We start from the raw sequence: 13,699 nt of genomic DNA on the forward strand, positions 1-13,699 counted from the left end.
CCAGATATCAATGATTCAGTGTAAAATGCATGTACTGTAAAATAAACCGTACTTCATTTACAACCAATCAAATAATACATGATGCAAGACACTCAGTTAAGGGAATTAACTGGTTTAACTTCTCAAACAGAAACACACGCATTTCCATTTTCTGTGGATAGCCTATGTTTACATTTTCTGAATGCTAGTCTGACCTTTGACCTGTAGATGGCAGTAAAGGTCTACTTTTGCTGCAGATCCACTTCTAAAGCACAAACCTCTCTGGGCAAGAAGCCTACACATTTGTCCCTAGTGAGAGAGAGAGAGAGAGAGAGAGAGAGTGTGTGTGTGTGTGTGTGGCAAAAAAAGACTGAATATTTCACTACACTTTTATGATACAGATTCATTTTGCATTCTGTAGCATAGCACAGCTATAGTTTTTTCAAATGCCAAATGTACATGGAGCATGCTTCTGCCTACAGATGCTTTTCTGAGTGATGTGTGTTGTGAGAGAACCAGAATTCAAACATAAACTCCTGGATTACATTTTATAATATTGTTAGCTCTTTTTATAATATTGATAGCTCTTTTTAGTAACATATGGTAGCATACACAGTAGCAAGTCAAGCTAGTTAGTTACATGTAATAACATTACATTATATGGTCAATGTTTGTGTGTATCCTCTTAGCTCTTACCTTCGACTTCAACAAGCGACGCACGGGTATCTTTGCTCTGCAATCTCCTATCCTCATCGGTTTCACTGGGAAGACTTCCGGTGGTGTGTCATGGCGGCATGGTAAAGCTTACTCAAAGGGAACAATAACCAATCCGTACTGTCTTCTTCAGACGGCAGTTTGGGACTTATTTCAGGCTTAACATCGCCACGAACGTCCACATTCGTATTGGAATTGCGAGCAGTCATTCGCGGTTTCCATCCGCTCGGCCATGGCGGCACATAAACCAGTGGAATGGGTTCAGGCCGTGATAAACAGATTCGACGAGCAGGTAATATTATAGTGTTAGTTATATGAGTTCGAAGTGGGAGTAGTTAGCTAGTTGCAACTGCAAGCAGTGAATCTCTTGTTGAGGGCTTGTACAGGTAGATAGCTAATTTATTTATGTCACTGCGAAGTGCATGCTAGACTGCTTTCTAGCTAGCTAGCTATAGATAGTACCTACGTTAGGACAAATATTTGTATATCTGTGTTAGGATGATGTGTAACAAAAGTGCAAGTTACGTTTAGTTACCTAGCTAGTAAGCTACCCATGTACCTAGCTAGCTAGCTAACTAAAAATGCAATTTAATGTTGCATATGTTTTGGGTGTTGGTATAGCTAACTCGGAGTATTTGCACACTACGTCTAATATTGGCTAATTCTTCCCAGACAATTAGGGAAAAGATGTCCCTATTGTACCAGCTAGGAAGTCCTATAACTTAGCTACCGTGCTAACTGTAAACAAATGAGAGGTGTAACGCAAACATGCACTAATTAAAATGCCAGGTCTGTCACATGCAGTGGGGAAAAAAATGAAGAACACACTCGTTGCATGTTGTCAGTCAACATTCATGTTGCTGTCTGAGGAATCTGGATTTCCAACCTAACCATGTTTCTGCTCTGAGGTAACGTTAAGCGCTCAATAATAAGATCAAAAGCAACATGGATCCGTACATATTGACAGACATCCGTTTTTTGTTCAATACCTACTTCCATAATTACTACATCCTTAAATTAAGATATAGGTAGTGTGAGTTTGGCTCAATCCAATATTTGAGCGTGGTTAGGTGTTTGGGGTCACCACAGCAGCAGTCTACAAGGCTCGCCCAACTACAAGATTCTGGCAATTAAGTTTTTCTTATTACCCAGAGTTGGATGAACTCGTGGATACCATTTTTAGATCTCTGCGTGCAGTGTGAAGGAAGTTAAGAGGTAGTGACGATAGCCAATGCTGACTATCATTTGTACAATGACTGAAGGCTACAGGTACACAAAATCAAAACACATGGTTAGCAGATGTTAATGCGAGTGTAGCGAAATGTTTGTGCTTCTAGTTCCCGACAGTGCAGTAATATCTAACAATTCCCCAACAACTATCTAATACACACAAATCTAAAGGGGTGAATGAGAATATGTACATATAAGTATATAGATGAGCGATGGCTGAGTGGCATAGGCAAGGAGCAGTAGATGGTTTAAAATACAGTATATACATGTGACATGAGCAATGCAAGATATGTAAACATCATTAGAATTGCATTATTTAAAGTGGCATTGTTTAAAGTAACTAGTGATCCATTTATTAAAGTGTCCAGTGATTGCGTCTCAGTGTAGGCAGCAGCCTTTCTGAGTTAGTGATTGCTATTTAACAGTCTGATGGCCTTGAGATAGAAGCTGTTTTTTAATCTCTCTGTCCCAGCTTTGATGCACCTGTACTGACCTCACCTTCTGGATGATAGCGGGGTGAACAGGCAGTGGCATATACTACTGTGCAGTACTGCTACAGTATCCCTTTAAGGGTGCCAAAGATTCCTCTAATGAACTTGAGGTTGAATGTGTGAAACATTGGGTCAGGTAGTCTAGCCAGTCCATCAATAGTTTTTACACTGTCTGTTGCCACTAACTATTTCTCATCAGTCATTATCAGGCAACATTATCATATTGTTAGATCAAGGTTTTAAAATGCTCCAGCTGACTTGTTGGAAAGTTTGTTGTTGCTTGAGAGCTGGTATGTCTGTAAATCAGCTCTGGGTCTCAATTTTATCCAAACTAAGCTTTGTCTGTTTTGGTTGTCAAAGACCACCGCCAAAGGGACTGAAACAAATGGTTCTTGCAATCGTGCTGCACTGCAAGCAGTGCTGCCAGAAACTCGTCACCTTCTTTATACTCCTTTGTGTGAAAGATGTTTTACAAATAAACTTTAAAAGGGTTTGCGCTATGCAGTGGTTTGTATTTAACCTAAACATGCTTAAGTGCCATGGCGCACTGTGCAACTGCCCTCAACTCCAGTCCAGCCTTTTGAAATGGAGTATCAGCACTTTGTGTGCAGTTTGGGTAGGTTCTGGGCCTCAGGTTTCAGAGGCTACGGAGGGACTCTGTAGCACAGAGTGGTGATTGTTCTCAGGCGGTGATTGTACTCAGGCTTAGCAGCTCTGCTCGGCTTATTACAGTTTGATGAAAGTGTAATAAGGGATTAAACCCGCCTCGTGTTGTTAAGACCATTTAGAAGCCTCTAAGTCATAGGATTGCATGTGTTGGCTTTATCAGGGTGGAGTTCATAGTCAGAATTATATTTTCTATGTGAACCTTGCTTATTTTGCCCAAAAACCTACCCAGTGTCCAGAAACAATGAAAGTGTTCTGAACAATAAGTCTAAATCACAGTTGTATGCAACTTCAGAATCCTACATTTTCTTTGGTTGTAATGCATGTCATAAAGCTATGAGAGGTTGGTGGATGCCAATGTGATGTACTAGATTAATGAGAAATAATAACCTCAACCTAGTAGTATTGGTCATCACAGCATCAGCCCAGAAAGATATGAAGCAGGGATTGGACTGTGGGCTCAAGTTCAGACGCCAGACTTTTCTCCTACCCCCTATCTTGGGACTTTCATTCCCAGGCCATGGTTTCTCCCTGAGGGGCCCCAGTGGTAGACAGGAACCAGCTAGTAAGCAGTCCTAGGCCATGAGCCTCTTCCTTAGCATGGTTAATCATGTCTGAACCTTACTGTTTCCTCAACCATGATTAGGTCTACAACAGTGTAGTCTCCACTTACCATGCTCCCAAGCCTTGTTCATCACTTGGCTGTTGGGGAAGTCTGGAAGTGGAAATCGAGGCTAACAACATCTTGGCTCTGTTGCCCCATGACTATGCCGGGGCCTGAAGGAGAGCCAGAGCCACATCAAGGAGGAGTGCTCCATGCAGAAAAACTCAATTCTCAACTGTGCTGCTGCTTATGGCTCATTAACATTCCAGGCTTGATGTGCTCTGCATACAATATCCCAGATGTTTGTTTTTGTCCCGTTTTAAAATATGTATTTATTTTTTGTATACATTTCATTATTTCAATCTCTTTTTTCCATTTTCAAATTAAATATACCTTCCTGCAACCCACTTCACTCAATGTGGTACGGATCTGCTTTTTTTTTGGACCTTATAACTGGAACCTCCATCAGAGCTAGCCAGCTAATTAGCTACTAGCTATTTAGTCATTGTTAGCCACTGCTAGCGGTCTTTACCTATAGCTCAGACACCAGCCACTTTAGCCCGGATAGCACCTGCCAGTTTGCACAGCGCGATATCAGCCCTGAGCATATCGGACTGCTTTTTCTTCTCCACTACATCACCGGATTCCTGCCGCAAGCTCTGGACCATTACACCGGATCATTGCAGCTAGCTAGCTGCTACCGAGTAACTATTGTCCAGAAGCATGCACCAGTTAGCCTCGAGCTAGGCCCATCTCCCGGCTAGTAAACAAAGTACACCAACTACAATACCTCTCTTGCCAATTGGCCTGGACCCTTTGTCGACACGGAGCCCCGCCGATCCATCATGACTTGTCCCATCAGTAGAGGTAGTGACCTCATCCCGTCAATAGAGGATGCCTTGTTGTTCTTTGAAAGTGCTTTCCTCGCCATCTTAAATAAGCATGCCCTTTTCAAATTTAGAACTAACAGATATAGCCCTTGGTTCACTCCAGACTTGACTGCCCTTGACCAGCACAAAAACATCCTGTGGTGTCCTGCACTAGCATCGGATAGTCCGTGCGATATGCAACTTTACAGAGAAGTCAGGAACCAAAATACTCAGTCACTTAGGAAAGCTAAGGCTAGTTCCAAAAAGTTCTGGGACACTGTAAAGTCCATGGAGAATAAGAGCACCTCCTCCCAGCTGCCCACTGCACTGAGGCTAGGAAACACTGTCACCACCGATAAATCCACGATAATCGAGAATTTCAATAAGCATTTCTCTACGGCTGGCCATACTTTCCACCTGGCTACCCCGGCCAACAGCTCTGCACCCCCCCTGCAGGGACTGGCCCAAGCCCCCCGGCTTCTCCTTCACCCAAATCCAGACAGCTGATGTTCTGAAAGAGCTGCAAAATCTGGATCCCTACAAATCAGCTGGGCTAGACAATCTGTATGTATTTTGTGAACGTTTATCGTGAGTAATTTAGTAAATTCACCGGAAGTGTTCGGTGGGAATGCTAGTTCTGAACGTCACATGCTAATGTAAAAAGCTGTTTTTTGATATAAATATGAACTTGATTGAACAAAACATGCATGTATTGTATAACATAATGTCCTAGGAGTGTCATCTGATGAAGATCATCAAAGGTTAGTGCTGCATTTAGCTGTGGTTTTGGTTTATGTGACATTATATGCTAGCTTGAAAAATGGGTGTCTGATTATTTCTGGCTGGGTACTCTGCTGACATAATGTAATGTTTTGCTTTCGTTGTAAAGCCTTTTTGAAATCGGACAGTGTGGTTAGATTAACGAGAGTCTTGTCTTTAAAATGGTGTAAAATAGTCATATGTTTGAGAAATTGAAGTAATAGCATTTCTAAGGTATTTGAATATCGCGCCACGGGATTCCACTTGCTGTTGAGTAGGTGGGACGATTTCGTCCCACATACCCTAGAGAGGTTAACAAACCTCCAAACGAGATTCAACGCCATACAACTCTCCTTCCGTGGCCTCCAACTGGTCTTATATGCTAGTAAAACTAAATGCATGCTCCAATCCAAAATTAAATCTAGAATCAGCTTCCTATTTCACAACAAAGCCTCCTTCACTAAAGCTGCCAAACATACCGTCGTAAAACTGACTATCCTACCGATCCTTGACTTCGTTGATGTCATTTACAAAATAGCCTCCAACACTCTGCTCAGCAAACTGGATGTAGTCTATCACAGTGCCATCTGTTTTGTCACCAAAGACCCATATGCTACCCACCACTGTGACCTGTATGCTCTCGTTGGCTGGTCCTCGCTACGTATTCGTCGCCAAACCCACTGGCTCCAGGTCATCTGTAAGTCTTTGCTAGGTAAAGCACTGCCTTATCTCAGCTCACTGGTCACCATAGCAACACCCACCCGTAGCACGCGCTCCAGCTGGTATATTTCACTGGTCATCCCCAAAGCCAACACCTCATTTGGCCTCCTTTCCATCCAGTTCCCTGCTGCCAATGACTGGAACGAGTTGCAAAAATCACTAAAGTTGGAGACTTATTCCTCACTTACTAACTTTAAGCCCCAGCTTTCAGAGCAGCTTACCGATTGCCGCAGCTGTACTCAGCCCTTCTGAAAATAGCCCATCCAACCAACTACCTACCTCATCCCCGTATTTGTTTTAGTTTTTCTCCTCTTTTGCACACCAGTATTTCTACTCCCACATCCTCATATCACCCCAGTGTAAATTGTAATTACTTAGCCGCTATGGCCTATTTATATCCTTACCTCCTTACTTCATTTGCACACACTATATACAGATTTATTTTTCTATTGTGTTATTGACTGTACTTTTGTTTATCCCATGTGTAAATATGTTGTTTTTTTACATTTACATTTGTAATTTAGCAGACGCTCTTATCCAGAGCAACTTACAGTAGTGAATGCATACGTTTCATTTCTAAACATTTTTTTTTTTTTGTGTGCTGGCCCCCCCGTGGGAATCGAACCCACAACCCTGGCATTGCACACACCATGCTCTACCAACTGAGCTACTGCGTTGCACTGCCGCACTGCATTGCTTTATCTTGGCCAGGTCGCAGTTGTAAATGAGAATTTGTTCTCATCTGGTCTACCTGGTTAAATAAAGGTGAAATAAAATTAAATTAAAAAACACTAGCCAGCCCCACCACTAGGCAAGCTTACAGGGGGTCCCCCTGCCCATGAGTTCTGGCCCAGCTAGCCCCTGTGTGATGTCTGTGTTCACACAGATGTAGCCTGCAGGTGTACAGCTGTGGGTGTACGTTAGAGTTGTGGTGGGGCGATGTTCTTCTTAGCACAGGGCTACATTGCTCTGTGACTGCAGGACGTCTGCTCCTTGCCCTTTGTCAGGTGTCAGAGGCGTCCTCATAGCGCGAGAGGTGTGACATGGCACTTATTGTGAGGATATGTGTAGTGTGGATATGTGTATACACATGATAAGAACGTGAAACCATGGCTTGGTGTAAATCTTTTTATATATATATACATGCATGCATACACACACACACACACACACACACACACACACACACACACACACACACACACACACACACAGTACCAGTCAAAAGTTTGGACACCTACTCATTCAAAGGTTTTTCCTTTATTTTGACTTTTCTACATTGTAATATAATAGTGAAGACATCAAAACTATGAAATAACACACATGGAATCATGTAGTAACCAAAAAAAGTTAAACAAATCAAAATATATTTTATATTTGAGATTCTTCAAAGTAGCCACCCTTTGCCTTGATGACAGCTTTGCACACTCTTGGCATTCTCTCAACCAGCTTCATGAGGTAGTTACCTGGAAGGCATTTCAATTAACAGGTGTGCATTGTTAAAAGTTAATTTGTGGAATTTCTTTCCTTATTGCGTTTGAGCCAATCAGTTGTGTTATGACGAGGTAGGGGTGGTATACAGAATTTAGCTCCATTTGGTAAAATACCTAATTATGGCAACAGCTCAAATAAGCAAAGAGAAACGACAGTCCATCATTATTTTAAGATATGAAGGTCAGTCAATCCAGAAATTTCAAGAACTTTGAACATTTCTTTAAGTGCAGTCGCAAAAACCATAAAGCGTTATAAAACTTTCTCTCATGTGGACCGCCACAGGAAAGGAAGACCCAGAGTTACCTCTGCGGAAGAGGATACGTTCACTAGTTACCATCCTCAGAAATTGCAGCCCAAATAAATACTTCAGAGTTCAAGTAACAGACACATCTCAACATCAACTGTTCAGAGGAGACTGCGTGAATCAGACCTTCATGGTCAAATTGCTGCAACGACACCACAACTAAATGGCAACAATAAGAAGAGACTTGCTTGGGCCAAGCAACACGAGATCTTTGTGAGATGCAGAGTAGGTGAACGGATGATCTTGGCATGTGTGGTTCCCACCGTGAAGCATGGAGTGGGTGTGCTTTGCTGGTGACACTGTCAGTGATTTATTTAGAATTCAAAGCACACTTAACCAGCATGGCTACCAAAGCAATCTGCAGCGATATGCCATCCCATCTGGTTTCTGCTTAGTGGGACTGTCTTTTGTTTTTCAATAGCATAATGACCCAACACACCTCCAGGCTGTGTAAGGGCTATTTGACCAAGAAGGAGAGTGATGGAGTGCTGCATCAGATGACCTTTGCCTCCTCAATCACCTGACCTCAACCCAGTTTGGGATGAGTTGGACTGCAGAGTGAAGGAAAAGCAGCGAACAAGTGCTCAGCATATGTGGGAACACCTTAAAGGCTATTGGAAAATAATTCCAGGTGAAGCTGGTTTTAGAGAATGCCAAGAGTGTGCAAAGCTGTCATCAAGGCAAAGGGTGGCTACTTTGAAGAATCTCAAATATAAAATATATTTTTAGTTGTTTAACACTTTTTTTGGTTACTACATGATTCCATATGTGTTATTTCAAAGTTTGTCTTCAATATTATTCTACAATGTAGAAAATTGTAAAAATAAAGAAAAGCCCTTGAATGAGTAGGTGTGTCCAAACTTTAGATTTTATACCCCTTTTTCCTCCCCAATTTCGTGACATCCAATTGGTAGTTACAGTCTTGTCCCATCGCTGCAACTCCCGTACAGACTCGGGAGAGGCGAAGGTCGAGAGCCATGCATTCTCCGAAACACGACCCTGTCGAGCTGCATTGCTTCTTGACACACTGCTCACTTAACCCGGTAGCCAGCTACACCAATGTGTCGGAGGAAACACAGTACAACTGGTGACCGAAATCAGCGTGCATGCGCCTGGCCCGCCACAAGGAGTCGCTAGAGCGCGATGGGACAAGAACATCCGTCCTGCCAAACCCTCCTGACCCGGACAATCTCGGGTCTGTAGTGACGCCTCAAGCACTGCGGTGCAGTGCCTTAGACTGCTGTGCCACTGGGAAGGCCGGCTTTGTGTAATTCTATTAGACTTGTTCAAACCTGCTGCATATATTGTCCACTGTATAATACCTTCACCCGTGGCTAGATTCTCCTGTGACTTTAGGATGACACATGCTTTTTTCTTAGCTTCCTAAGCTTCTTTCTCCTTAGCTTCCGGTTAAAACGGGACATCAGAACAACCACACCAGAGTCAGCACAGAGCACAACAAGGAATGTCTCATCAACATCTCTAAGTACAAGTTCTCCCTCGTCATCAGTGGCCTCACGAACATACTAAAAAATGTGAACAACATGGTAAGTGGCATTTTTTAACGTGTGTCTTTTAGCTATGGGGATCACCACGTTGCATGTCATCAACTCTACCTCCTGGAAGGTGTGTATTGAGTCAACTCAAGTTTAGGATGCATGCTAAGGGCTGGAAGTGGTGTTTGCCAAATCACTGTGTCCTCTGTGTCTGTAACCCCTCCTCTCCTGTCCTCTACCCTCCCCTCCTCTCTCCAGCGGATATTCGGGGAAGCTGCTGAGAAGAACCTCTACCTCTCCCAGCTGATTATCCTGGACACACTGGAGAAGTGCCTGGCATCGGTGAGGAATACCCCATACAGTCTGCATCTACTGTATACCTTCTTACGTCACCATTTAGTTGGTCTGCTAACCCCCTACGCTTGCTTGTGTGTGTGTGTTTGTTGTGTATAAACATTTCTACATTTTGAGACCATTGGCCTCAAAATATTTTACCAATATTCTAAAACGCTATGAAGTCTTTCAACACAACGCCAGTATTACATTGATTCAATGGATCATGGATGCTCCTGTTCTGTATCTCTCTGCTTTTTCCAGACACACAGACCTACACTTAAACCCCTTCCTTCACTCGTGCTTTCTCTTCACTTCTGAAATCGGTACCTCAGTTCTGCAACCCTGCAGCAGAAGATTACATTTCCAGGTGTTTCCTCGACTTGAGTTAGTGCTTTCACAGCCTCCAATGGGATCGCCGGGAGTTTCCTGTATAGGTTTTTCATTAGGGCATGTCCTTAGACGGAAGCCAGCTGCTCCCCTCATGGACGCTATGGAATTCTCGATAGAATTTGAGTTTTGGTTACAAATTTTTAAGTATAGTAGTAGCCTTATTTTGTGTTCGACTATTTCCTACATATGGGTGAGCTACAGGTTTGGAATGCAGTTGTATGCAGTCTGTCCAAGTATGAGGCTGCCAGTTTGACTCCAGTAGTTTTGGAAATTAGCCAATGGGAGCACTGGTGAATACCAGGTAGGGACATGCTGTGTTTGCGCCACTGAGCAAGGCACTTAACCCACATAAATGTGTTGCATGTCCAGCTGTATAAATCCAAAATATGTGAGAAGTTGCCACTGATAATCTGAAAAGAACTCATTGTTTTCTCAGAGAACCTGGAGACGCCAGCTTACACACACCCTTTCCTCTCATCGTCTTCTCTCTCTTTTTCTCTGTATTCCTCTTGTGTGTATGTACTGACGTATGTATAACTGATAGATGCACACACACACTACATGTTACTGTTTTTAAATGTATATAAATTGTAAAGTCTTCTGTCTGTAAATTATTTTTCGTTATTTGTCGGACCCCAGTAAGATTAGCTGTCGCCATTGTCATCGGCTAATGGGGATCCTAATAAATCAAATAAAATCCTCCCAGCAATCAAAGGACTGCCTGCGTCTGGACGAGACCATGCTGGTGAAGCAGCTGCTGCCAGAGATCTGTCACTTCATCCACACGTACCGCGAGGGCCACCAGCACGCTGCTGAGCTCCGTGCCTCTGCCTCAGGGGTCCTCTTCTCCATCAGCTGCAACAACTTCAACGCTGTCTTCAGCCGCATCTCCACCAGGTAACCCTGATCCTGAGGAACTGCAGACTGTGTTGACTAATTCACTGTCACTATCACTGTGTTGATGAGCAGTTGATCAGATGTGTTAGTACAGGGCTAGGACAAAAGCCTGCCCACCTTGTTGTTCTTCCAAGGTCGATGGCAACTGACCTACATTATCTTTTGTGGAAAAATGCATTTGTGTCTTTAAAAAGTTCCACCAGACCTAATTTTCCCAAAAGTGTAATATTACAAATTAAGTTATGTCTTCAGAAGTAATGATGAGGAGACTGTTCAGGCCCCCTTTCTACTTATGCCGTATGCCTTGTTCGCATACCTCAGCACTTCAGTTTAGCAGCCAGCCATGGACAATGTCACTGTGAATGAACTGTTAACCCAGTCATGACGGAAATCCCTCCCTCCCCACCCAGGATGTTCAGGATGGTGCAACGTTACAGAATGTTCAGATGGAACAATAAAACAGGGAATCCTGTTAGCTCTATTAGGTTAATTGTCCCCCACGATGAAATCGGGGAGGAGACTGTGGATCTTCCTCTGTCCGTTAGTACGTTCGTCACACACGATATCTCAGACGGCGCTGGCCCGATTTTTACTAAACTTGGATTAATAAACCGTCTTGCCATAGAGAAACAAAATTACACTGATTGGCTAAAGGGGGGGCTATAGTATTCAACTGAAATTCCAAATTATGAACAAGCATATCTCCTGCCCCGTTTGAGCTACAGTCATGTCATTTTTTATGTGCATGCATTTCCTCATAAGAAACACATTTCCCATAACAACCAATATAATTTCAGGAACTTGCAAATGAAATGTCTTTCCACATGTTTTGAATTGGCGCTTGTTGCTTCCATATGCCGCACATCGCGCCTTTGTAAATCGGAGACGGGACTGTGGATAGGTCTCCGTCCGTTAGTACATTCGTACAGTTGTACCTTCGTCACACGTGATGTCTCAGACAGCACTGGCCTGATTTTTGAAGAAACTTGGGTGAATGATATAACTTCCCATAGAGATTTACGTGGATTGTGTCAAAGGAGGTGCTATAGTAATCAACTGAAATTCTAAACTTTGAACAAGCATATCTCCTATCCCGTTTGAGCTATTGTCATGAAATGTGGTTCATATATGCGGCCCCTCATGAGCAACTAGGTTCCCATAACAACCTATATAATTTTGGTACTTAGAAATTCAATTTCTTTCCACACAACATACGTTGTAATAATTGTCACTAAATGACACAAGGAGCAATACATCATCCGTGGGGGACAACATGTTTACTGTAGACTAGCAACATTCACAAAGTTTCACATCATTGATACACTCATGTCAGTTTCCTGTCTTGAATGATGAGGGGATGATGTCAAAAAGGCAACCTCAACAAGGCTGTCCTCTTTTCCCTCTCTTCCACCCCCTCTTCTTTCCCTTTTTTCTACTGAGAAACTGTGGCTGAATAATATCTCTGCATATCATGTTTGACTGGATGAACTTGTTCCATGGCAGTGTCTGAGAGTCCTTATCCATTGTGTTCTCCCCCAGGTTGCAGGAGCTGACAGTCTGCTCAGAAGACACTGTGGATGTCCACGATATAGAGCTCATGCAGTACATCAACGTGGACTGCTCCAAACTTAAAAGACTGCTCCAAGGTAGCTACTCACTCAATTCCTTGTATGTCATACTGTTTTTTTTAGACTTTTTTGCTAATACTCTATTACTTTTTACTACATCCTCTCAGAAACGGTATTAAAATTCAAAGCCCTGAAGAAACCTGCCCAACTTGCCGTCATTAACAGTTTGGAAAAGGTTTGTGCACCAATATATTTATATTCAGTGCTGCTGTTTTGTGTTAATGAAGTTGGTGTATTATTATATACTAAATGGCCAAAGGTATGTGGATACCCCTTCAAATCAGTGGATTTGGCTATTTCAGCCACACCAGTTGCTGACCGATGAGCCACGAAGTGATGGGCCACAAGCTCACAGAACGGGACCACTGAGTGCTGAAGTGCGTAGTGTGTAAAAACTTGTCTGTCTTTGGTTGCATCACTCACTACCGAGTTCCAAATTGCCTCTGGAAGCAACGTCAGCACAATAACTGATATCTGGAGATTCATGAAATGGGTTTCAATGGCCGAGCAGCTGCACACAAGCCTAAGATCCCCATGCACAATGCCAAGCATCGGCTGGAGTGGTGTAAAGCTCTCCACCATTGGACTCTGGAGCAGTGGAAACGTGTTCTCTGGAGTGATGAATCACACCTCACCATCTGGCAGTCGACTGATGAATCTGGGTTTGGTGGATGCCTGGAAAATGCTACCTGCCCCAATGCGTAGTGTCAACTGTAAAGATTGGTGGAGGAGGAATAATGGTCTGGGGCTGTTTTTCATGGTTCGGGCTAGGCCTCTTAGTTCCAGTGAAGGGAAATCTTAACGCTACAGCATACAATGACATTCTAGACGATTTTGTGCTTCCAACTTTGTGGCAACAGTTTGGAGAAGGCCCTTTCCTGTTTCAGCATGACAATGCCCCCATGCACAAAGCAAGGTCCATACAGAAATGATTTGTTGAGATCGGTGTGGGAGATCTTGACTGGCCTGCACAGAGCCCTGACCTCAACCCCATCGAACACCTTTGGGATGAATTGGAACACAGACTGCGAGCCAGGCCTAATCCTCCAACATCAGTGCCCAACCTCAATAATGCTCTTGCAGCTGAATGGAAGCAAGTTTCCACAGCAGTGTTTGAACATC

At 43.2% G+C, this 13,699-nt stretch overlaps 1 protein-coding gene across 5 annotated transcripts in view; it reads left to right on the forward strand.

The window, feature by feature from the left end:
• Window positions 1-735: 735 nt before the first annotated feature.
• The window catches only part of LOC115163585 (neurofibromin), a 103,060-nt gene continuing 90,096 nt past the window's right edge, over window positions 736-13,699 (forward strand). For all 5 annotated transcript variants that reach the window (XR_003869777.1, XM_029715588.1, XM_029715589.1 and 2 more), the window contains exons 1-6: window positions 736-985; window positions 9,234-9,377; window positions 9,585-9,668; window positions 10,759-10,949; window positions 12,489-12,595; window positions 12,685-12,752. Coding sequence is in view for 4 of the 5 variants with exons in the window: in XM_029715588.1 (XP_029571448.1) it covers window positions 926-985; window positions 9,234-9,377; window positions 9,585-9,668; window positions 10,759-10,949; window positions 12,489-12,595; window positions 12,685-12,752 (654 nt within the window). In the remaining variant the exon portion in view is untranslated. The remainder of the gene's footprint in view (window positions 986-9,233; window positions 9,378-9,584; window positions 9,669-10,758; window positions 10,950-12,488; window positions 12,596-12,684; window positions 12,753-13,699) is intronic.

This window comes from Salmo trutta, chromosome 26 (assembly GCF_901001165.1).
Source record: "Salmo trutta chromosome 26, fSalTru1.1, whole genome shotgun sequence".
Classification (NCBI taxonomy): domain Eukaryota; kingdom Metazoa; phylum Chordata; class Actinopteri; order Salmoniformes; family Salmonidae; genus Salmo; species Salmo trutta.